This window comes from Dendropsophus ebraccatus, chromosome 9 (assembly GCF_027789765.1).
Source record: "Dendropsophus ebraccatus isolate aDenEbr1 chromosome 9, aDenEbr1.pat, whole genome shotgun sequence".
NCBI classification, from domain to species: domain Eukaryota; kingdom Metazoa; phylum Chordata; class Amphibia; order Anura; family Hylidae; genus Dendropsophus; species Dendropsophus ebraccatus.
In genome coordinates this window covers 59,216,592-59,243,042 of record NC_091462.1, presented here as the reverse complement: position 1 = coordinate 59,243,042, position 26,451 = coordinate 59,216,592, and the positions used below count along the sequence as shown (strand labels likewise).

The 26,451-nt window shown below is 43.8% G+C and overlaps 1 protein-coding gene across 1 annotated transcript; it reads left to right on the top strand.

Moving 5' to 3' along the window:
* Positions 1-17,350: 17,350 nt before the first annotated feature.
* On the top strand, positions 17,351-25,967 carry LOC138802122 (gamma-crystallin-3-like). The gene is made up of 3 exons (XM_069985275.1): positions 17,351-17,417; positions 23,237-23,479; positions 25,692-25,967. The coding sequence occupies exons 1-3, from the start codon at positions 17,409-17,411 to the stop codon at positions 25,965-25,967; spliced, it is 528 nt and encodes a 175-aa protein (XP_069841376.1). The 5' UTR covers positions 17,351-17,408.
* The last annotated feature ends 484 nt before the right edge of the window (positions 25,968-26,451 follow it).

The following is a 26,451-nucleotide window of genomic DNA, read 5'->3' as shown; positions in this document are numbered from 1 at the left end:
TATAATTGCGGATCTTATAGTGAGAAGGGCTGATAAGGGGGATGAGACTGTGGTGTCAGTAAAATATTATGCAAATGAAGCAGTCAGACAATTAGGGATTACTGAGGTATGCGGAATACTCCCTAGAGATTCACCTTAGTCTTAGGACTGCAGTTGAAAAAAATATACTGTCTGTCGAAACACTTATCCCTTAAGTCACTGAGCCAACCCACTGGTCGTCCCATTGTGGCAGGCATTGGCTTAGCAACTAAATCCAAATTTGAGGACTGCCTTTTCGCCCCCATCTCCAAGGCAACCCGGTATCCGAAAGATACAAATGAGTTTCTAATAACCCCTAATGAGATACATGTTCAGAGGAGAGAATACCCTATTAAAACTATTGCAGAAAGCTCTTGTGTGAGTTCCTGTAATGAAAATGTCAAAAGTTTTATTTTTTATTTTAAAACACCTCTCAGAATAATGTCATCTATAAAGCAATTATGAAATATTGGTTTATTCTGGAAAGAGACCCTATACTCAAGGAGGCTACAGTTAACCAACCCCTAATAGTGTATAAAAAAAATTGCACTATTGGTGACTCTAAATAATGCATTTTGAATCCATCACTTGACACAGGGATTGTTAGCAGAATTAAATCAGGTAATAGGAAATGCCATCAATGCAACTTCTATAAGTTTAACACTGCTACTCGTGAGATAACCTTAGGGGGGCGTTTCTTGGAAAGTAAAAAATCTTATCACATGTAACACCCACATATGTTGTGTACATTATATATTATCCCTGTGGCTTCTACTCTATTGGTAAGACCATCAGCCAATTCCGTTGTTAGATTCCAAGTACACTGTAATTCCCTGATACCTGTAAAAGGTGCCACTAAGTTGACCAGTTCAAGCCTCTAACCAATCTGACCTGCACTTCTGTCCATCCATCTAGTCTGACCTCTGTGTAAACATTCCCCCAGTACACATAAAAATGGCCTGCAATCCAAACTTAATACGGGCTGCAACCTAAAAAATATAAGAAACAAAGAAGAGATAAATGATTCAAGTACACCACCAACACACCACTATTCTTGGCCCCCAGACTACTATTACAACAAATGGGGTCAGACATAGATACTAAAGGGATCAGATTCCCATTCCCCGATTCTAGGAATCACTGCAGACCTCAGTGGCTGCCCCAATATGAAAGGACTACAAATTATGGAAGCGATTTATCAAGGCAGATTCTTGCCTTCTACCTGGTGTACACCAGCTGTAATCCTCGCTCGCTGGATGAGTTACTCGGTATGATGGGGTTTACACAGCTTTCCAACATCTTGTACTCAGTATGATGGAGGTCATCCATCTTTCCCAGCATCTTTTACGCCTTTTCTTCCTGTCACCGCTGCATGAGAGAAACAAGAGAGCAGTCGATTCCTGTATCGGGATGGTGAGGATGGGAGCGTGTAGGGGGCCCTCAGTAATGCAAGTGGTGGCACACACTAACTGTACCCTGCTACTGGGGCCTGGGACAATCAGTGCGTGTGCTTCTGCAGGTGCAGGGGGCCTACCGGAGGTTGCTCAGTTGGCTCAGTCATAGGTGCCAACAGCCCTAATTTTGCCGGGACTGTCCCGGATTTGACAGGGCAGACCCAGCAAATTAATGTCCCGGGTATGTCCTCTGGGCTAAAAGAGCCTGAAGGATGAAGCTGGCCGTGTGCTGCAGGGAGGCCAGGTAATGATGAGGGGTCCACATGAGGGGGATGATGGTGGAAAAAGTAAAGATATATAAATTGTTGTGGTATACACTGTATATACAGCTCTGATTATCAGTCTCCCAGCCTTTCACACCAATGTGTATAGCTTTACTTCCTGCAGCAGCATCCCCCTCATGTGGGCTCCTCAGTATACCAGCATTCTCACGACACACTGTATTATACTGGTGTATAATGAGGGGCCCACATGAGGGTGCTAAAGGAGGTAAAGCCCCAGTCTGCCCCAGCTACCCCCTATCTCCCCCTTTCACCCCCAGTCTACTCCAGTCTCCCCCAGTCTTCTCCCGTCACCCCCAGTCACCCCCTAGTCTGCTCCAGTCACCCCTCAGTCTGCTCCAGCCACCCTCAGTCTGCTCCAGTCACCGCCAGTCTGCCCCAGCTACCCCCAGTCTGCTCCAGTCACCCCCAGTTTGCTCCTGTCACCCCCAGGCTGCACCAGCTACCCCCAGTCTGCTCCAGCCTCCCCCAGTCTGCTACAGTCACCCCCCAGTCTGCCCCAGCTACTCCCAGTCTTCCCCAGTCTGCTCCAGTCACCATCAGTCTGCTCAAGTCACCCCCAGTCTGCCCCTGCTACCCCCAGTCTACTCCAGTCATCCCCAGTTTGCTCCTGTCACCCCCAGGCTGCCCCAGCCACCCCCAGTCTGCTCCAGTCTCCCCCAATCTGCTACAGTCACCCCCAGTCTGCCCCAACTACTCCCAGTCTTCCCCAGTTTGCTCCAGTCACCATCAGTCTGCTCCAGTCACCCCCAGTCTGCCCCAGATACCCCCAGTCTCCCCCAATCTGCCCCAGCCACAATGTTTTCAAGATTTAATGGGGCCCCATGACTCCTAGCTAGACCCCGGCCCCTCATCTGTTCCTATACTACTACACCCCTCATCGGTTCCTGAACTACTACTACTACATCCCTCATTTATTCCTGTACTGTTACACCCCTCATCTGTTCCTGCACTACTACTACTGCACCCCTCATTTATTCCTGCACTACTACTACTACTGCACCCCTCATCTATTCCTGTACTACTACTACCCCCCTCATCCTTTTGTGTGGTTGTGACTGTAAAGTTCTAACTGGAAAATTCTGGGGAAAAAAACCAAAAAAAACACTAGTGACAAGACACACCCACAATAAGCCACACCCCTTGTTGTCAACGCTAAAGTGTCCCTGGAAAAAAAATTCAAATGTTGGCAACTATGCACTGTGTGTACATTTTTATAATGAAATAAACTTCACTTTTGACTATCTCATATGTGTCTATTTCTGCCATCAATCTACAGTATATACCCATTTCAAGACAGGCCTGTTAAAAAATCCAGCAGGATCTGTGCCTGCTGCACAGCGGACTCATAAATCTACACCTACCTTGGAGCAAGCAGGGCTTACACTACGGAAAAGGCAAAAATCTGCACCACTACTGTGATATACCTCAGGGGTGCATCTTGATCTACGCATCCATCCATCCATCCATCTTTTTTTTTTTTTTCAAAGATGTTTTATTAGTGGCATTTTTAAAGTATGGAACATACATAATGGTATTCATCAACAGAAAAATGCCCAAAAAGTCACGCGCAGGCAACATAAGCAGTATGTTTGTATTTCATAACAATAATAGGAGCCATTTAACAATATGTAAAGTTATATAATTACATGGAATACCATAAAGAATCATTAGAAAACCTTAGAAAAACTGTTCTAACAAACAGTATCACCTCAAACATAGTATATGTGACAGATATATACTAATACTATCAATATATCATAACAAAGTATCTTGTAATAGAAGAAAAAGAAAGATTATGTAAGTTGGAGTGCTCCCAGGGTACCTCTTTGAGCGGCCAAGCAATACTAGTCAGTGTCTTTAAACAGATTCACAATAGGTTCTCTCTCTTCGGTAGTGAAGTCATGAATTAGGAATTGTTTCCATTTAGTCATAAATGTTTTTGTTGATTTTTCTTTAGTACGTAGTATATCTAAGAGTTCCCAATGAAATATTTCCTTTAAGGTAGATATTATTTCGGATATAGAAGGTATAGTGTCTAGCAACCAGTGTCTTAGTAAACATTTTAGGGAAACCAATAATGTTAGGTGAATCCCTTTTGAAGAGATTAAATGGTTCATAGAAGTTAGCTAAGAGAGAGAAGAGGTATTGCATGACCCCATGTGGATAAAAGATAGAGCCGTACTGAATCCCAAAATTCCTGAACACGTACACAGGAAGTGCCTTAGGTAGTGCACATTTTGGGCAGCTTTTCAGGTAATGGGCAGGTGAAGTAGAAGAAGAAAAGTTAAAAGCGTATATGGCCTTATGAACGCGAAAAAAAAAACCCCAGAAATGTATTTCCTGTAACACAACATTAGGAGTGGCAGAATGCACAAATTGATACCCTCTCAGAATTTGTTTTGTCAGATCTGTAGAAGGAAGTATGGAGGACCATTTGTGTTGAAATATTTGTTGAGATAAATTTCTTTGTGATCGTGTTCTCCATAAATATGTGAAGAATTATGTATAAATGGTAACGGAAAAAGATTGTCAAAATCCGTATTACATTCTGCCTCGGCAATATTCCGTAATCTATTGGTGAAATATTCTATGAGTTGTATTGTGGTAAGTGAGAGGAGGGAAGATTAAATTTCATTTGGACAGTGTCCCATGACAGGAAGGTACCAGAAGTAGTATCTAATAAGTCCCCTATAGAGGAGATATGTGCACTCCGCCACTCTGCATAGTCTAGGTTGTTGGAATTAGGTGGGAAAAGTGGGGAGTCCCACAAAGGAAATCTTTTTGAAAGACAAAAATTAGCTCATATAACTTTCTAACTGCCTTCCATGTAGCAATTGTGTCTTTAAAAATCACATTTCTCTTAATAGCAGGGGGAAGTTCTGGCAATTTGGCGTGTAACAGGGTGGAAAGAGGCCAAGGGTCTGCTAAAGCAGATTCAATGGAAATATAAGAGAAATGTGATGTGTCCATAATCCAATTCTTGGCATGCCGAAAGAGAGCAGAAAGATTGTATAGTCCAATGTCTGGACATTGAGCACCACCTTTTAGTGAAGGAAGACAAAGAGTAGAATAGGCTATACATGGCCTTTTAGATTGCCAAATAAATTTAGTAAAATAGGATTGGGGCAGGGAGACATCAGAGTGTTGAAGCAAAAGCGGAATTGTTTGCATTGGATACAATAATTTTCCAGAACACATCATTTTAATTAAATGGGTACGACCCAATATCGTGAGGGGTAGAGATTCCCATCTCTGTAAATCATGTTTATTTTTTTGAATAGTGGGTGATAATTCAACAATGAGTACAATGAGGAGGGAGTGCGACCAATTTGAATACCAAGATAGGAAAGACTAGATCTGGCGACAGAAACTCCCGCAGGGCCTATGGATGTCCTTGCATGTGGGGCAAGGTAAAGAAGTTGACTTTTTTGTAACCAGAAAAAGAACCAAAAAATGTCAGCGTATCTAAGACAGCTGGGACATGTAAATCTGGATCTTCTAAATATATTAAGGTGTCATCGGTAAAACACGTTAATTTAATGATCTGGGAGCCAACCTTTATACCTGAAAAGATGTCTGAAGAAATAAAATGCCTAGCGAGAGTACAATATCTATACAATATCTATCTATCTATCTATCTATTAGATAGATAGATAGATAGATAGATAGATAGATAGATAAATAGATAGATAGATAAAACACAATATTTACGCTGCACTCGTGGAGGTCGGTTGGTGCAAACTGCACGCGGGAGATCACCCGGTGTTCAATGTATAAATCAAATACTGCTGCAGCACTCCAATGTGATGAAAAAAGTGAACAGAGGTTTATTCAATCCATGAACAGGGTATGCGACATTTCAGTCTTTCAATCAAGACTTTTCTCAAGCATGTGAATACATCAATACACACGTGTTTTTATAGTCTAAATCACATTAATCAATCAATACAAAATCAGTGTAATTCAATATATAATTAGTGCAAAATACTGTAATCGTGTCTCAAAAAATCAAGTGTTAAATATAAAAGTGATCAGGGATGTATCATGATCTTTCTCCACATCCATAGTGGTAGTAAAAATATATAAATCACGGACGTGGCAACAGTGAATTGAAAATACTGTACTTAATGAAATAAATATATTCTAACAGAGCACCTGGGTCTTCATCACCACACGTCATCAGTAAAACTTGAAGCAACTGTTAAACATCCCTATCCGCTAGATGCCTCAGTGGAACGCACACCACCAAACGGCGCACGCCTTCCTGGAACGCAGATTGCTTCCGTACTTGTGCATCAGAGACTCCCGTGGAACGCAAAAGACGCTCCCCGTAAGGCTTCTGGTATAGTACGTCAGCATCATGCGGACCAATCAAAGGCAATGTGCGGCCATCAAAATGTTACATGATATTACATGATATGCAAGGTCCTATTGGCAACAATGAGTCCATGTATTGAAAAGTCAAGAGAAATTGATAATTAACGGTGATATACACACATATTTTCATCCATGCTAGGACACGTATCGCTAAAGCACACCAATTAGCAAGGGGTGCGGGGGTCTTGCCCGTTGCCCAGATAAGTCCACCCATCTTTGGCATACTGTAACCCACGAGGTATAACCGCATACGAGTCCAGACACCGATTCCCGTGGGGGCTATAGGGCGATCTGTCCTGATCCATTCATTCTTCACCGTAATAAGGACCAGTGTAGACTAAATGAATAATGCTTGGAAAACGCATGAAAAACGCAGAAGGCATCTCACAAGTAAGGATGTACAAAATGAATATCTGATGAACAATCGTGGTGATTATCCCATTTCGGCACTGATGAAATAGCTTGATTTATAACTAGAAAAGATGAAAAAAGAGAAATTAGAACAATTTATAAAAAATTAGGTAAGTATGATGTACTCAATTACTCCAAAGGCAGGTAAGTAACATGAAGGTCAATCATTAGGGAGTACACATAATTCATACACGACAATATCTTTGTAATATTTTGAATTCCACATTGAGTCCGGTCGGTAGTAAAGTTCTAAGTTTATGTATTGATGTATTCACATGCTTGAGAAAAGTCTTGATTGAAAGACTGAAACGTCGCATACCCTGTTCATGGATTGAATAAACCTCTGTTCACTTTTTTCATCACATTGGAGTGCTGCAGCAGTATTTGATTTATACATTGAACACCGGGTGATCTCCAGCGTGCACCGACCTCCACGAGTGCCGCGTCAATATTGTGTTTTGACTATGGATCAAGACGCTGGCACCGAGCAACCTACTACTACCCCCATGCAATCCAGAGACGGCAGGTTTTATCCAGGTTCGGGCTACTCTGAAGGAGAGGTAAAGCGCGTGATGGGATATCTGAGGGGTGATACAACATTTCTTTATGCACCTCCACTTATAGACATTAAGAGAGAATATGAGTCTGAAACAAAGAGATTAATTGGACTGGATTTACATATGAATACATTGGGAGTCTATTACAAACACCAGAGGATTCCACGGGGGATGAGATCACATCTTAGACCCACTATGATGACAACAAATACAGAGTTTAAAGCTCATTTTGAGGAGATTTCAAATGAATATGCCCTTAACATTATTATGCTGAACATTGATTATCTACATAAGGAATCTGTAACCCTAACGGCTAAAGTTGAAAGACTGAAAACTACACTGATGAGCTGCATGGGGGAGGAGGACTTTAACACTTACAGTACCATGTTAAACACCAAGATTTTCTTGCACGCTTCAAAAGGGACACTGAGGAAATAAACAAACGCAAATGGTACCGTGATGAACGGGATTATGATAGTGGCAATATTTACCTGTGGAACACAGACGCTTTCAATAAGAGAAATATGCCAAAGAAAGAGAGGAAACAAACTATGTCTGCCAGTACTGAATCTCCGGCTCCAGTTTTTTTAGGACAGAGAACCAGAGCGGCCAGCCAAAACGTCGCCCCACACGAAGAGGGGGCCGCAGGAGGAGAAGATTTACCAAAGACCCAGTCAACCAAGGGTACCCGGACACAGATCAAGAACAAGACCACCAAGAGGGACAAAACGAACTGACTGAAACATTGGTGGTAAATATCTCTACTTTTCCTCTTACTGATGCGCAGTTGAAAGTATTGAGTAGAGGTTTATCATTTTGTCCTGATGTACCCATGAATTGGTTTAATTTGGAACTTGACTTATTTCAATTTTTTAGATGGATAAAACTATGTGTGTGGGGAGACTGTCTGGAAAAAAACGCACCTGTAAATATGAACATTTGTGAATTAACAGCTAATAATCTGGGTCTTTTTTCCATAAGTGATTTTGTTCCAGCAACCACATTACACTCCATAGAGACATTTATCTCATTAGTAAAAAAGGATATTGATAAGTTACAACATGACATCCCACAGGGTTTTATCAAAAAACCTAATCTTACACACACGGAATTGGTAGCCCTGAACAAACTCACACAGAATCATGACATTACAGTGAAACCCGCGGATAAAGGGGGTGGAATTGTAGTAATGGATACATCTATGTACAAAACAGAGATATACAGACAATTGGAAGATGAGATGGTCTATAGACAATTAGACAGTGATCCCACAGTTGTTTTTAAAAAACGGCTAAAAGACATTCTTGACCAGGCACTTACACACAAATTCATTAATAAGAAACGATATGATTTCCTGTGGGTGGAGTTTCCAGTCATAGCGAAATTATATACATTACCAAAAATCCATAAGTCACTTACGAACCTACCTGGCCGACCTATCGTCTCCGGGAGGGGGTCACTGATGAGTCAAGTTGCGATATTCCTAAATAGGGTAATCCAACCACATGTTTTACAAATCAAATCATATATCAAGGATACATCAGATTTTATCAACAAAATTAACAATATCCCTGTTACAAATTCTACCATCCTAGCATCACTGGATGTTGCTAGCTTATACACATCGATCTCACATGAGAAAGGGCTCTCAGCAATAGCGAATACATTGAGAAGAACGAACATGTCAACAGGATGCCAATCGTTGATATTGGAACTTACACAAATGGTATTAACCAGTAATTATTTTATTTTTGACAAGAAGTTTTTTCTACAACTTTGTGGTACGGCCATGGGCAGCAACATGGCACCAGCCTATGCCAATTTATTTGTGGAACAATTTGAGGAGAATTACGTCTATGGGTCCCACCATGCCAACAAACTGGTTGGCTGGTGGAGATTCATAGACAATATTTTCCTGGTGTGGAATGGTAATGAGAATGAACTCATGGAATTTTGGGAGTATTTGAACTCCATTGATAACGACATACAGTTCACACTGACAAAATCAGACAAACAGGTGACATTTTTAGACACAGTGGTGTATAAAGATGGTAACAAACTGAGGACAGACATTTACACAAAAGAGACGGACAAGAACACTCTACTACACTTTACATCTAATCATCCACCGAACATGGTCCGGGGGCTTCCTAAAACACAGTTCATGAGGACAAAGAGAATTGTAGAGGATGACAGAGCTTTGAAAAAAGCTTTCGATAAAATAGCTAACAATTTCCAGCGAAGGGGCTACCCCAAATCACTAATCACTACACATGTGAATTCTGTGACGGAACTAAATAGAGAGACTTTACTGACGACAGGACAAGACAGACGTAAACAACGGAGAATCCCTTTTGTGTCGACATATAACTCTCAAAGTGGTAACATAGCAAGAATTATAAATAGACACTGGTCCATTTTGCAGCGTAGTTACCCTGAAATAGAAGAACTTAGAGGTAGACCACTGATGTCATATAGACGTGCCAGCAGTCTAAGGGACAAGTTGGTGAGAAGTGAAATCCTAGTTGTCAGTCCCCCGGCCCTTACATTTCTAGGACCAAAGACAATTGGTTGTTTTCCCTGTGGCCATTGTGTGAGTTGCAGGTACATACAGAAGGGTCAGTGGTTAACACATCCCTCGACAGGAAACAAATATAGGATTACACGATATCTGAATTGCGGTTCCTCCTGGATAGTATATATCCTCCAATGCCCGTGCAATTTGTTGTATGTCGGCGAGACGACCTATGACTTGAGAACTCGACTTACACAACATAGGTATACGATACGGAAGAAACGGGGTGACTTACCCGTTTCAAGACATTTTTGTGAAGTAGGCCATGGTGAACACGATCTGAGAGTGTTCATTATAGATCCCTGTGTTGTCCAAAGGTGGTGATAGACATGCCATGCTGAATAAAGAGAGTTAATGTGGATACATAAACTTAGAACTTTACAACCGACCGGACTCAATGTGGAATTCAAAATATTACAAAGATATTGTCGTGTATGAATTACAGTATGTGTACTCCCTAATGATTGACCATCATTTTACTTACCTGCCTTCGGAGTAATTGAGTACATCATACTAACCTAATTTTTTATAAATGATTCTAATTTCTCTTTTTTCATCTTTTCTAGTTATAAATCAAGCTATTTCATCGGAGCCGAAATGGGATAATCACCACGATTGTTCATCAGATATTCATTTTGTACATCCTTACTTGCGAGATGCCTTTTGCGTTTTTCATGCGTTTTCCAAGCGTTATTCATTTAGTCTACACTGGTCCTTATTACGGTGAAGAATGAATGGATCTGGACAGATCGCCCTATAGTCCCCACGGGAATCGGTGTCTGGACTCGTATGCGGTTATACCTCGTGGGTTACAGTATGCCGAAGACGGGTGGACTTATCCGGGCAACGGGCAAGACCCCCGCACCGACCGGACTCAATGTGGAATTCAAAATATTACAAAGATATTGTCGTGTATGAATTACAGTATGTGTACTCCCTAATGATTGACCTTCATTTTACTTACCTGCCTTCGGAGTAATTGAGTACATCATACTAACCTAATTTTTTATAAATGATTCTAATTTCTCTTTTTTCATCTTTTCTAGTTATAAATCAAGCTATTTCATTGGAGCCGAAATGGGATAATCACCACGATTGTTCATCAGATATTCATTTTGTACATCCTTACTTGCGAGATGCCTTCTGCGTTTTTCATGCGTTTTCCAAGCGTTATTCATTTAGTCTACACTGGTCCTTATTACGGTGAAGAATGAATGGATCTGGACAGATCGCCCTATAGTCCCCACGGGAATCGGTGTCTGGACTCGTATGCGGTTATACCTCGTGGGTTACAGTATGCCGAAGACGGGTGGACTTATCCGGGCAACGGGCAAGACCCCCGCACCCCGTGCTAATTGGTGTGCTTTAGCGATACGTGTCCTAGCTTAGAGGGACACTCCGTGGTCTTCCAATGCCTGGGAATGACCAGGCGTGCAGCCGTCAAAAAGTGCCTCAAAACGCCCTTCTTGATCGCTGAGATGGAGCCCGGAAGGAGGCTCAGCAAGGCACACTGTGGTGTATTGGCAGTCCGTTTCCCAGAATAAGCCTCGTGCACCTGGAACACTTTATCCCAAAAGGATTTTATTATGGGGCATGCCCACCATATGTGTAAAATTCCTCCATCCGGAGACCCACACCTCCAGTATGTTCCAGAAGCAGATGGATACATACGCTGAATGTCAGTAGGACACCTGTACCACCTCGACAGAATTTTATAGTTCTTCTCCTTTGCATGCGAGGCCATGGAGAGACCGTGAGTAAAAGTACAGATCTTCTGGATCTGTTCCTCTGTGAAAGTCATGGAGCAGTCAGATTCCCATTTACTAAAGAAATGGGCCCGGCCTGCATTACTGAGTGTTTGGAGATGCTGATACAGTCTAGAGAGGACCCCTGGTCCCGGATAATCAGAGAGAACCCAATTGTCAAATTCTGTGAGAGGCCTGGAGAGAGCCGCTCCGGACGCGAGAGCCTGAAAAAAGGATTGAAGCTGACTGTATTCCAACCAGGAAATTAGAGCATTAGTATGAGCGGATCTAAGTGACTCCATGGAAGGCAATGCCCCCTGAGGAAACACCTGAGCCAGACGCACTTCTGAAGAGCTATTCCACACCAAAAAGGAGCGTCTCGACATTCCAGGTTGGAATCCAGGATTCCCGAACAGTGGGGACATTAAGCCAGGTTGAGAGGAAATATTATGTCTGGTTACCCATTTATCGCAGATTCAAAGGACATGTGGGACCAGAAACGGCCATGAGGTGGAATCTCCCCAGTCGCCAGGAGATATCCATGGAGCCATGAGAATACTGTAGCTAGCAAGCGACCTCTCCACCTTCACCCACAGCTTTGACCGGTCAGCATGCGCCCAGTCCAATAGGCGTGTGAGGATAGCCGCCTCATGATACAACTGAAGGTTCGGGCCACCCGTGCCACCCAGCTGCTTTGGCTTAGATAAGGTGTCGCGCCCTATTCTCGGACGTGATGCTGACCATACAAAGCGTGTAAAAGCGCGCTGGAGCGTTTTAAAATAGGAAGCGGACACATGAATGGGCACAGTCTGAAACAGATATAAGAACCTCGGGAGCATATCCATTTTGAGAACAGCCATGCGGTCAAACCACGTCAGGTATTTTGTGTGGTAGGCTGACAGCATAGACAATATTTTAGACTGCAATGGAGCATTGTTAAGAGGGAAAAGAAGGTGCAGCTGAGCAGGAATCTGAACGCCGAGGTACATAATGCATTCCTCCCTCCACTTAAATGCAAAACCATGGCGAAGGCCATCTAGAGTGCTGGACGGGAGAGACACATTAAGCGCCTTAGTTTTGGAGAGATTCGCCTGAAAATTACTCAACCTAACAAACCGATCGAATTCAGAAAGAATAGTGGGAAGGGACACCTGGGGTGAAGTCACATAAATCAGCAGATCATCTGCATACAAGGCTAATTTATGGTGGTCCTGCCCAATGACGAGTCCAGTTACATTGGAGTTACGCCTTAGCGCAATCGCAAGATGTTCCATGGTGAGAACATACAAAAGGGGTAACAGGGGGCAGCCCTGCCTCGTGCCGTTTCGAATGCAGAAGGCCTTCAACAGGACGCTGTTGGTCCGTACTCTAGCGCTGGGGTTTGTGTATAGGGCCATAACCCGATCTATAAAAGATTGGCCGGCACAAATCAGAGCCAAGGAGGAACAAAGGAACCGCCAGTGCACCCTGTCGAAAGCCTTCTCAGCATCGACAGAGAGAAGACAAAGAGGGATTTTCGTCCTCTGGGCGTGTGCCATCAAAGTGATTGTTCGCAGGTTGTTGTCTCTAGCCTCACGGCCAGCTACAAATCCCACTTGATCTAAATGGATCACCTTAGGGATCACGGTCCCCAAGCGGCTGGCCAAGAGCTTGGAGTAGAGCTTAATGTCGCAATTGAGCAGCGAGATAGGGCGATAGCTCCCACACACCAAGGGGTCTTTGTTCGGCTTGGGCAGGACCACCACATGGGCTTCCAGGGATTGGCGGGGAAAGGGACACAAGGGCGATATACTGCTAAAGGCCCTGAACATCAAGGGCGCCAGTGTGGATTTAAAGGCCTTATAAAATGGAGCGGTAAACCCATCGGGTCCAGGACTCTTGCCATTTTTAAGGGCAGAAATGTCCGTCTCAATCTCTCCAACAGAGAAAGGAGAGTCCAGCAGTTCTATTGCCTCAGAGTCAAGCGTGGGCAGGGCCGTCTCGTGAACATAGTCCCGAATTCTGGCCTCCAAAGCGGAGCAGGGCATATCAGAGTAGGCTCCCCATATATCATACAGGTCTTTGTAGAAAGCCCCAAAGGCATTTGCTATAGCCCGTGGGTTGTGAATCAACTCCCCGCCCGGGAGGTGCAGAGATGGGACATATGTGAAAGAGGAATTAGGATGGAGGTACCTAGCTAAAGCTCTGCCACATTTGTTGGCCTGTTCATATAAATAACTGCGAAACCTCTCCCGCCTCCGATCCACAGTCAGAGAGACCAGATCTTTAATCTGCTCCCTAAGGGAGGAAATCTGCGCCCAAAGGTCTGGGGTGGAAGAAGCCTTGTGTGACTTAACTGCAGCGTTCAATTTCTCACACAGAGATTTGAGTTTAGCACCTCTTTCCCTCTTAAGCCGTGCCCCCTGCTGAATAAAAATGCCCCTAAGAACACATTTGAGGGCCTCCCATTGTATAGGGGGGGGGGGGAGTCTGGTCCGATTCATGTGTGGCTACGAATGTGGCTATTGTCCTCTCAACCTTGGCTCTACATTCAGTAGGGTCTCGTTGAGACACCAGGTCCATTCGCGCGGCTCTCCACCAGGTATGGCAACTGATAGGAAAATAGGAGCGTGGTCCGACCATACCGCTGTCCCTATCGAGGCGGAAGGATGAGAGAGAAGAGTTAGTTGAGAAATAAAAAACGTGTCTAATCTACTATGCGTGTTGTGAGCGGGAGAGAAGTATGTATAATCGCGGTCTTTGGGGTGGAGGATCCACACGTCAACCAAGCGATGGAGGTGGAGCGCTTTATATGCCTGGGCTCTAGATGAGCGCGGTACCACTGATCGCCCTGTGGACGTATCCAAGGGGGGATCCAAAGCCATATTGAAATCCCCCCAGAATGAACACACCTTCCACAAAGTGATCTACCTCTAACAAGATGTCTCTTAAAACAGATCCTTGGTTAGCATTGGGAAGGTAGACATTACCTATTGTATATTTGATGTTGGCTATTAGGACCTTTAGAAACACAAATCTACCCTCCGGACTTACCAGTGTGTCTAGGACCTGATGTTGTAAGGATTTGTACAGGGCGATTGAGACACCCCTTGACTTAGAACCAGGGAAAGAACTGTGTAACCAGTATGGATAATGAGGGGAGCGCATTGTTGGAATGTGGTTAGTTTGAAAATGCGTCTCTTGGAGAAGCAAAACATGTACTCGCTGTCTATGCATGGAGTATGTGATATGAGAGCGATTCGAGGGTTCATTAAGCCCTCAGGCGTTCAAGGAGGCAAGCTTCAGCGATAGGAGGACCATTATCAGCCACCAGAACCCCAGACGGAGAGGAAAGGACAAACGAAGACACCACAACACAAAAAAGAAACAATACATTGAAGGACTAAGCACAAACAAAGAGAAAAGCGTGGAGAAAGAAGAAAAGAAGGGGGGAAACATAATAGGGTAAGGAGAGCCAACAGACTGGTTCTCTCAGCTGCAAGAGAGCTAACCTCTCGCAGAAAGATACTCCCGTTGAATCGGGAACAACGCCTCAGGCGCCAACCTAGATGGGGACCTGTCTAACAATGGGAAGACAGAGCCCCCGCCTAGGGGAAACTTAATTGCAGTGTAATAGTACAATCATCCAATAAAACACATAACAGTAGCTGTATGCAAAACTAATGAACAAGTGCGGGCCCACCCCCAACCACGACAACCCCGCAGTGCCCTGTAGGAATGTATCAAAGAACCAACAATGGAGTCCCTCCTGAGGACAAAACATGAGTGCAGAAAAAACTCACACACAGTGCCACAATGAAATCAAAAACATCAAAAAGAGTAAGGCACATTCTTATAACTGCTTTGGTAGGAAGGAGCAGAGAAAAATCCTCCCCCCCTCCGTCCAAGAGAACGCCTGATAGACATTACACCCTGCAGTAATAATTGCTTCAGTGGGCAGAATCAGTCGCCACAGTAGGCTCCGCCGCCACGCCAGCACCGGAGCGACCCGATATTGGAGGTGTCAGGGACCACATAGGGAGAGACACCGGTGGCAGATCAAGCGTTGAGAGGAAATCAGGTAGCCCAACTGGATCACGAAGCTCGTCGCGCCGACCATTCCTGCGTACAATCAGGTGAAATGGGAAGCCCCATGCATAAGGAATTTCTCTTTCTCTCAGAAGTTCCAGTAAGGGTTTCAGGGCTTTTCTCTGAAATAGCGTGCTGCGGGACAGATCCTGAAGAAAAGTCAGGGATAAATCCCCATAGGTGACAGAGTCTACGCTGCGGACAGCCCGCATGATTTCTTCTTTGATCTTGTAGTGGTGCAGGCGGCAGATGACATCGCGAGGTCTAGCTGGATCCAGGGTTCTGTGCGCCTGATCAATTTCCAAGTCATCTAAGATAGGGCGATTCAGAATATCGCTGAAGATATCTTGGAGGGTCTGGACCAGATCAGAAGCTTTCACCGCCTCAGGCAGTCCTCTCACCCTAATATTGTTATGCCTACTACGATTTTCAGCATCATCTTGCAGGCGATACAAATGTTGGATATGTTGATCATGCTCATCACATTTAGCTTGCAAATCAGAGACTTGAGAGGAAAGAGAATTATGGCCGCAGGCCAGTTCATCCACCTTAGCATCTAATTCCTGCACAGCGGCCTTGACAGATGAAATCTCTTGTTTGTAAGAATTTTGCAGGCGCTCAATAAATTTCTACATTTCATGCCTGGTCGGCAGTTGTTTTACATGATCCTTCCAGTCCCAGCTTTCAGTGTCCATGTCAGGAGCAGAAGAAGAGGGGGCCCCAGCCTGGGATGCGCTAAATGGAGCTGCAGAGGGGTTGAGGGGAACATTTTGCTTATTTGCAGTGTCCTTCTGCTTATGTGTAGGCCCCTTAACAGACATATTCAGTGTATCTACTGGCCCTGTTGTGTAGGGGAGAGAGGGTGAGAGGAGAGGTGGCCAATCCTCTGCTGATAAGTTCAGGCCCTGTTCAGGGCAATGGTGCAGCTGGGGAGCAGAGCAGGTATATGCCGGATCAGTAAGGGAGCCGGGCTCTGTCAGGCAAGATGGCGCCCGTCCCTCAGGGAAAGCGCGGGAAGGGGGCGCTGCTGTACCCTCTGCTGTGCCAGGAGTCGACACCGCTGTGCCCAGGGGATGCGGGGTGGCAGGTAAGCAGCACCGGGGGGTCAGGGGGGGCAGAACGGGGCTCTGACTCACCGCCAGCTGTCTCCTGTGGGAGCGGGTCCAGTGTGGCACACAGTAATGGCGTCGGTGCTGTGAGTGGCGATGACGGCTGGGCCGTGGCAGGCAATGAGGGAGCGGGCTGCAGCACAGAGGCCGTGGGGAGCCGATCGGGTGCCGGAGGAGCTGACTGGCCGGGCGGATCACTAGGGGCAATAGTATGGCCTCTAGGTGTCCCGGTACCTGCACCACATGCGGAAGCTTCTGATGAAGATGGCGGCCGCACTGCAGAGGAGTACTGGCGGGAAGCAGGGAGGGAGAAAAAGCTGTCCAAGCTGCCTTGTCGGGCTCTGGAACGGAGCAATCTAGTCTGTGGGGTGAGCCCTTTAGTTTTCCTGCTCATAGAGCCGGCTGTAGCGGGTGAGGAGGGATGAAATGCAGATGAATTTCCCCTAATGGCGGGAGCTCAGGAGTAATGCGACCTCACACAGCCATTGCCAGGACACGCCCCCTGATGGGCTGATCACTTTAATATGTATATGTTGTAAGCAAACAAATAGTTGTTTGTTAAATAAAGGTAGTGCAAAAAAAAAAAAAAACTTGTGAAGCTCTAGCAACTGCTTTTGGTAAGCATACATTAACAAAAACAAAAGCAACACAAAGGACACACATGAATAAAGCTATAGTGTATGTTTAACCTACTAAACAGAAATAGTAGCCTCTTTAAAGATCTGCTGAATGCAGCAATTATCAATGTATATAAAAGGATGAGAATTTCTTTTTTCAGTACTTAGCTCTCTTAACAACTATCCTTTCAAAATGGGAAAGGTGAGTGATGTCTAATATGTTAGAAGGTATACTTTGTAATTTGACATTTTTATCATAATACATTTCTGTTTTTTGTTTGTTTGTTTGTTTTACAATTACAACTATATGTCACACATAAAACAAAGTTGCATTTATATACAGTGAAACTTAATAAGCAAGATTTTTTAAAGACTCACTGTCGTTTTTTTGTTGTTGTTTTTTTGCAGAAATCAATAGTCCAGGCGATTTTAAGAAACATTGTAATTGGGTTTATTAGCCAAATATGCCATTATCTGCATTTAAAATGCATTTCCCAGGTCCCACCCCCCTCCTTCCTCTTTTCCATCCACTGCAAAAAATCAGAAAATTGTGACTTGTTGCATCAGACATACTCTGTCTGTTCTAGGGAGAGGGGAGGGGGAAGAAGGGAGTTAGCTGGCAGCAGAAAGCAGATAACAGAGGATTAGAGGCAGGAGCTGGGTGACAGCTGTAATCAGAGCTCAGAGAGGTCAGTGGTGACTGTCAGAGGAGATAAAGGGTGAGGTATTTTTAGATTAACTCTTTGTTGTCCTGTTTTGGTCTTTTATTTAGCTCTCTCCATAGGAGAACAATGAAGACAGGGGGGAAAGCTTCAAACTGCTTTTTCATGATAAAAATGCATTTTTCGGCTAATAAATCCAATTACAAAGTTTCTTAAAATCGCCTGGACTATTGATTTCTGCTAAAAAAAATTCATGAGAGTGACACTTTAATACAAGCACCCATGTGTCCCCATCCTGACACAGTACTGGGTAGAAAGCCCTCTCAATTTAACTCACTGCTACCTGATCAGATGCCTTCTGGCTCTCCTCATGTGCCCATCCATGTCACCACTGTTTTCCTTTGACCCCTGGATTAACCACTTCAGCCATAGCTGTTCCAAGCAGCCAGCACTAGTTTGTAGCCACCTGGAAGTTGTGTATGGAGAGAGAGTTAACTGATTGACCCCTTTTTTACCGATACAGTACTCTCTATCTACCTAATTTTTGGTAACGTTAGGCTTGTATCTGGTATGTTAGCAATAAGAAGGTAAATGCAACTCTGAATAAGCGTGCCTTCACACATACTGTATTCGCAGCGGATTTCATGCTGCGAGTTTGCAGCGAAATCCGCTGCAAATCCATGTAGTATGAAGTTCAATGGGGTTACATACCTGCAGCCGAATTTTCATTCTGCTGTGAGTATGTAACCCGGCCCCTTTAACCGCCCGAAGCATACATTACCCCTAGAGCATACATTACCTGCTCGGCTCCGCAGCTGCGTGTAAGGCTCACAGCTCCCGTTGATCCCCATCAGACAATCAGTGCACACGCAGCTGTGGCACTGAGCAGGTAATGTATGCTCCGGGCGGTGGGCTGCAGGGGATTAAAGGGACCAGGTTACATGCTGTACTTGCAGCGGAATGAAAATTCTGCTGCGGGTATGTACCCCATGAAACTTCACACTACATGGATTTGCAGCGGATTTCGCTGCAAACTCGTAGCGTGAAATCTGCTACAAATCTGGTACGTGTGAAGCTACCCTAAAGCTGTTTCTAGTTCCTATCAAAGAGCACAGCCTTATGTGAGAATGAAAATTGAGAATGAACATGGAATATTCTTCTCTTTAAAGTGACTCTGTACCCACAATCTGTCCCCCCCAAATCACTTGTACCTTCGGATAGCTGCTTTTAATCCAAGATCTGTCCTGGTGTCCGTTCGGCAGGTGATGCAGTTATTGTTTTAAAAACAACTTTTAGGGTATATTCACACGGGCGGGCTCGCAGCGAGATTCTCGCTGCGAGCCCGGCAGGTCCTGGCAGTTCCCATACACTACATACTTGCTGCGGTCTAAACGACCGCAGCGAGTATGTAATTATACCGCCCTTAACCCCTTCTGCTCCCCCGCTGTGTATATACTTTACCTGTCCTCGCTGCACGGGTCCGGCGTCCTGCTCTCCCGTCCGGCCAATCAGTGTGTTGCCCAGCCGCAGCCACTGATTGGCCGGGCGGGAGAGCAGGACGCCGGACCCGTGCAGCGAGGACAGGTAAAGTATATACACAGCGGGGGAGCAGAAGGGGTTAAGGGCGGTATAATTACATACTCGCTGCGGTCGTTTAGACCGCAGCAAGTATGTAGTGTATGGGAACTTCCAGGACCTGCCGGGCTCGCAGCGAAAATCTCGCTGCGAGACCGTCCGTGTGAATATACCCTTAAACAGCAGCAGCAGCGCTGTGTCTAACGGCCGGGGCTTACATTAGTATATGCATTAGGCTGGCACAACCTTCTCCCCACCCTCCTTATGATTAGGAATGCTCCAGGCAGATTGCATCCTATTCCCCAGCTTTGTGCATAATGAACATGGGCTGGATTGTTAAGACACCTGTGCAAAGCTCAAACAGCAGTACATGTTCCTGGATCATTACTAATGCTGAGGATGGTGGGGAGGAGGGAAGGAGAGGTGGTTCCAGCCTAATGCATATACAAATGTAAGCCCCGGACGTTAGAGAACAATGAAGACGGGGGGAGAGCTTCAAACTGCTTTTCCATGATAAAAATGCATTTTTCGGCTAATAAACCCAATTACAAAGTTTCTTAAAATCGCCTGGATTATTGATTTCTGTAAAAAAAAAAATTCACGACAGTGATACTTCAGTCTGAATAGTTTGGAACATGAATTGCAGCTTACAAGTTACCTTTATTATACAGTTAAACATGTATAGGCCATGTTTAACGATTTTCTACTGCCAATATTTTTGACTCAAAACAATGGCAGTCGTTTTAAGTCTAGAATAACAGCTGTTTTTTGACACACTTTGACGGCCGTTGTTGCAATGACAGCCGTTGGTTCATTATTCACGTTTAGGTTCAAGATGGACGCTCTTTAAGACCCTTTTGAATTTGGCTAGTTTTAACCCCTTCCCCCAATATGACATCCAGGGACGTCATGAAAAGCAGTGGCAGAACGCATCATGACGTCCCTGGACGTCATGCTTTCCCTGCCTCCCCCCTCTGTCCCTGGCTGAGATCGGGCAGCAGGAGGAGGCTGTGTCACACAGCCTCCTCCTGCTGCCACTGCCCGGAGGGGAGCCGTGCTCCCCCCCGCGCAGTTAACCCCATAAACACCGCGGTCAGTGCGACCGCAGCGTCTATGGGGTGATTCTGTGCAGCAGGTTGATCAGGCGGCAGGAGGAGGCTGCAGCACATTGCCTCCTCCTGTCACTGCTGTAATGCTCCCCCCGCTCCCCCCCCCCATTCTCCTCTTTTACCCTGTTCTCCTCTCCCTCCCCTTGTCCCCCTCCTCTCCGGATTCGGCTCCTTCCCGTGCTTGTGCTCCCCCCACCCCTCCGGGCTCATGCTCCCCTGTGATTCTGCTCCCCCGTGCTCGTGCCCCCCCCCGTGCTTCCACTCCCCCGTGCTCCCCCGTGCTCCCGCTCCCCCGTGCTCCCCCGTGCTTCCCCGTGCTTCCGCTCCCCTGTGCTCCCCCGTGCTCGTGCTCCCCCTCCCCCGTGCTCCACTCCGGTCCCGTCTTTCTCCCTCCCCTTGCCCCCCCCCCTCCGGATTCAGCTCCCCCCGTTCTGAACGATCAGGTCCCTGCACTGATCGTTTGAATCAGCTACGGGGACCTGATCGTTTGAATGAGTGTCAGTGTGTAACATACTCATGTTGCATACTCATGTTTCCCAGGGGGCAAAGCACCTAGGACTTCACTGCATTGAGCGCTTTCATTAGCAGCCGGCAGTGTTGTCATTTGGCTGTTCTCCCTGAGTGTGTAACACTGACACTCATTCTCTATATAATGCATTACAGCACTAAATATGTGCTGTAATGTATTATATATACACCTGCAAAAGTAAAAAAACACACACACACAAATACATAAATAAAACAAATAAATTAAATAATTAAATAAATAAAAAATAAATAATTAAAATAAATATACACATTCCCCATCCCCCTTTATAAATGATCCCCTATAAATAAGATACACATATTTGGTATCGCCTTGTCCGTAATGACCCCATCTATTAACCTGTTACATTAATTATACCGCCAGATTAACGCCATTTAAAAAATAAATAAAAAACTAACCAAAATGACAATTTTTTGTTAATCCCGCCCCCTAAAAAATATAGAAAAAAGCTATAAAAACGTCACATGTACCCAAAAGGTGTACCACTAAGAATGTCAGCTTATGCCGCAAAAAAAAAGCCCTCACAAAACTCCATTGGCGAAAAAATTAAAATATTACTGCTCTTTTAATATGCAAGACACAAACAGTTTTTATAGTATAAATGCCATAAACTATAGCAAAAGCTATATAATATGGATATCACTGTAATCGTACCGACCTGATGAATAAAAATGACATGTCATATGTGACGTATAGTAAACGGCGTACAAAAATATGGTGAAAAACAGCTGCTAAATTGTGTTTTTTATTCATACCACCTCATAAAAAATGTTATAAAAAACGATCAGGGTGTCACATGTCCCTCACAATGGTACCGATGGAAACGTCAACTTGTCTTACACAAATATTTTGGCACCGCAAGACCCTGTGACATGGTGTAATGGCTCTAAAAAAACCTGAAATAAAAAAAGACCCGAAAATTCCCCAGGTCTCTGTCATGTCTGCAGCCTGTGGTTGAGTCAGGTGACGCACTGCGGCCACATATGGGGGAATTCTAGAAACATTGGAATATGGGGAATAAATACTGAGTTCCATTTCTCAGTTAGTAATTGCTTTAATAGAGGAAAAAAATGGATTAAAATGGAATATCTGCCAAAAAAATGAAAATTTTAAATCCCCCCTCCAACTTGCTTAAATTTCAGCGAAACACACAAAGGGTTAAAAAACTTATAAAATGTTTCTTTGAATACTTTGAGAGGTGCCGTTTTTACAGTAGAGAGATTTATGGGGGTAACTAACATACAGGGTCCACAAATCCACTTCAGAACTGGAATGGTCCCTAAAAAAATCAGAATTTGACATTTTCCTGATATTAGAAAAATCGCTGCAGAATTTTGAAGCCCTCTAACATCCTAACAAGTAAAAGGACGTTAACCAAATGACGTCACCATAAAGTAGACATGATGTAGATGTTGCAGTAATAATTAGTTCATGCATCATGACTATCTTTCTCAGAAAAAGAGAATTTTAAATATAAAGGATAGTACATTTTTCTAATTTTTGCGCAAATGTTGTGTTTTTTTACAAAAAATACTTAGTGTATCAACCAAAGTATACCACACACATAAAGAGGAATATGTCACGAAAAAACATTCTCAGAATAACCGCGATAGGTAAAAGCATCGCAAAGTTATAACTACATAAAGAGAGACAGGTCAGATTTGAAAAATAGGCCCTGGTCATTAAGGCCAAAACAGGCTGCAGAGGCAAGGGGTTAAATGTTGTGTAAATTACAGTGAAAGGACAATCTAAAAAATATCTGTGTGTGAACGACTTAAATAAACTGAAGCTGTGCGCTAAATAACAGCCACAAATTAATAACATGAACATTAATCTGATAACCACTACAAACAATGGTCGTAATTTAATGCATTGTCTGAATTGACAGCCGTTGTTTTCATTGGCTTCAACGGGAATCATTGAAGAATAAAAACAATGGCCGTCATTTTAAATTAAAATAGCGGCACTTACTTTAATAAAAAAGTCTGCGTGAACATTTATGGAAATATCATCATGATTACTTAAATAGATGGTTAGGCATCTTTGTTGGAGTTTTCTAAAATATTCATTTTGTAATCAAAAACAAGATGGTGAAGATAACCATAAATGTTTAATTAACACATTACAGATTATCTTCTACGAAGACAAGAACTTCCAGGGACGCTCCCATGAGTGCAACTCTGACTGCTCTGACCTGTCCTCATATTTTAGTCATTGTAACTCCATCCGAGTGGAGAGTGGAAACTGGATTCTCTATGAACAACCTAATTATAAGGGATATCAATATTATCTGAGGAGAGGGGAGTATCCTGATTTCCAGAAATGGATGGGCTTTAATGACTCCATTAGATCTTGTCACCTAACCACTCAGGTATGTATATTAATAAAGTTTCATATAAGGTACTAAAACTATGAAGCCCTAGAAATGATTATTCAATGTTGAATTTTCAATGTTGAAAAGCTGTGAATATTCAATGTGAATGAAAAGGATTTTTTCCCCTCTTACATGAATCACATGAATAAAGAATCACAAGAGAAAATTACAGGTGAAAAAAAGTGTCAACTAGAGATGAGCGAATACACAGTCTTAGCAAAGTGAAGCGCTTTGCTACACTTGGTTGTCGGCTTTTAGGCCAGCTGCTTCTAGATTCTGCTCTGGGCACCTGGAAAAGCTGGATGCAGTCCTGGGAGGAGTTTCCAAGGACTCCATCCAGCTTTTCCAGGCACCCGGAGCAGAGCCAAACAATTCATTCCATACATGTCATTGTTATTTCTGTCTCCTACCCTCAGTTTCAAGCCTGCTTCTTTGTGCTGAGTACTGTATAAGAGCTACTCTCTCTGTCCCCTCCCCCCTTCCCTTCCAAGACAGCTCATGTAAACAGTGTCCTTAGCCAACTGTATCTGCCCTATTTCTGCTCTCTGTAAGGCCAGGAGATTTAAAGGGGAAGTCCAGATAAGAAAAACTTGTTTTCTATTAAAAGTACATTAAAAGTTATATAGATGTGTCTATACAATGTATGACCGTATCTGTGCGGTTCTGCCACACTGGTAGCTGATAGAAATCCAGGAAGTGGAAAAAAATGGCCCCTGTGCCAATTCAGATTGTCTCCTGCTCCCACTGCTCTCCCCCTTTGGAGAAAAATATTCCATGTCTCTGTCTCACATTGTGTGTGTTTGCTGAGCACAGGCTGATGATGCAGACAGGGGGCAGGGTGTGATGTCACAGGAGGTTTGGCTGGATCCCCCAATCCCCTGAGCGATTCACCATCTCTTACTGGCCAGAAGCAGGTGCAGCACTAATTTTACTAATTGTGATGGGTGGGGGACTGTGATGATCAGCTGAGGGAAAGCATTGCATTCTGGGAACTGCTCAACCAGGAAGGACAGAAACACAATACAGAACAAAAAAAACCAAACAAATGGATTTTTGGTAGTATCAAAACTGGAATAGACAGGTAAGTAATGCGTTATGCTTCTGCAGAAGTTTCTTTTTTTTAACCTCTACGTGGAGTTACCCTTTAATCACTGTAAAGACAAAAGTAACTTGACCTTAGATTAAAGGGGAACTCTAGGTAAAAGGAACCAATCATGCTAAAATCGCTGTTACAAATGTAAATAAGCTCCTATATGTCGCTCAGCACTGTTTCCAGGCATATGAGTAAATGCTATGGGCATTACTTATATGTCCCAAAAAAGTACTTTTTAAAACTTACTCAGTCATGTGGGCGGTGCGGAGCTTCTAACTGGTCATGGCTGGTGGTAAATATTGCCAGATATGATGCCTCCCTGAGAGCGTCATTGCTCAGGGAGGTTTAATTGCTGGCAATCACACCTCCCTAGGAGCAGCATGAGTGAAGGTTGGGAAGTTGGATAAAGGTGGGGGAATGGTGAGAGCATCTATATAATTTTTATGCATTTTATTTTTTCCCCTTTAGGTCTCCCGCATTACAGATTGCATAATTAGCCGTCCAGGAAAACCGTTTACTTTTTCAGGGTCCATTTGCACAGAAAGATTATCTGACAGATTATCTGCCAAAGATTTTAAGCCAAGCCAGAAACAGACTATAAACAAAGATCAGGTCATAAAGGAAAGCCTGAGATTTTTCCTCTTTTCAAATCCATTCCTGGCTTTGGCTTCAAATCTTTGGCAAATAATTTGTCAGATAATCTTTCTGTGTAAATGGACCCTTAAAACAGGAACGCTGTTTACATAAACAATCTCGGAAGGGAGGGGCTAGGGTGAGGAGACAAAGAGAACAGTTTTTATACAGTTTTTTTGTGTCCTCAGCTCCTCAGCACAAAGAAGCAAGCTCATAATTGGGAAAAATAAATTGAATAAAGTGCAATAAATTGATATTCTCCAGGAGGGGGGATGATTCAGCAGGTATATTACCTGAGTGGAATTCCCCTTTTATTGTAGCACATTATTAGATCAAATATGTCCATGTTTTTTTGTTTTTTTTTTACCTAAAGCTAACTTGTTATTTAGCATTATTACAATGAATAAATAATTAAGCACTTCATTATATGTACAGCACACTATTTCAGCCAGGTTTACATAAATGGTTTGCTTTCTTTTACAGCACCAAGGTCCTTTCATCATTAAGGTTTACGAGAAAGAAGATTTCAGGGGCCAAATGATGGAGTTCACTGAAGATTGTCATTGTGTCCATGAGAAGTTCCGTTATCAAAATATCCATTCCTGCAATGTCCTTGATGGTCACTGGATGTTCTATGAGGAGCCCAATTACAAGGGACGTCAGTATTATCTGAGACCTGGAGAGTACAGGAGATACAGCAGCTGGGGAGCAAATAACCCAAGAGTAGGATCATTCAGACGTGTACAGCATTTCTATTGATTTATGAAAATGTTATATTTACAAATTACCTATTAAATAATTTTCATGAAAAAATGTGCTTTCATTTTTATATAACTATAAAATAAAAATGAATGTCTGTCTGTCTGTCCATCCATCTGTTTGTCTGTCGTCTATAGAGTTGACCCCCATTTGATCCCAAATTTGGCACGCAGATACATTCAATATCCGGGAAGTTAGCTGGCATTATTTCTCCGCTCACCAATCCAAGTTGTCTCTACTCCTCCGCAGCAGCTTAGTAGTGAAGCAGGCAAACACTGGGACAGCATGTCTCTTGGGGTTTCCTACGTGGAGCCCAGCAATACAAAGCCGAAGTCGAATCCGGTGAGATCTCCTGGATCCCCAGAGAGTGGTAACGAAGAGGGACCAGGTAAGCCACACATATGTAGTCCAGCTGAGCTGCTAGCGGAGGTTAGGACACTAATACAGGCGCTCCCTACACAAACTGATTTAACAGCTCAGTTAG

Coding starts and splice junctions, on each gene's coding strand:
- LOC138802122 (XM_069985275.1), top strand. Junction 23,480..25,691: donor CTTGTCACCTAACCACTCAG/GTATGTATATTA, acceptor TTTCTTTTACAG/CACCAAGGTCCTTTCATCAT.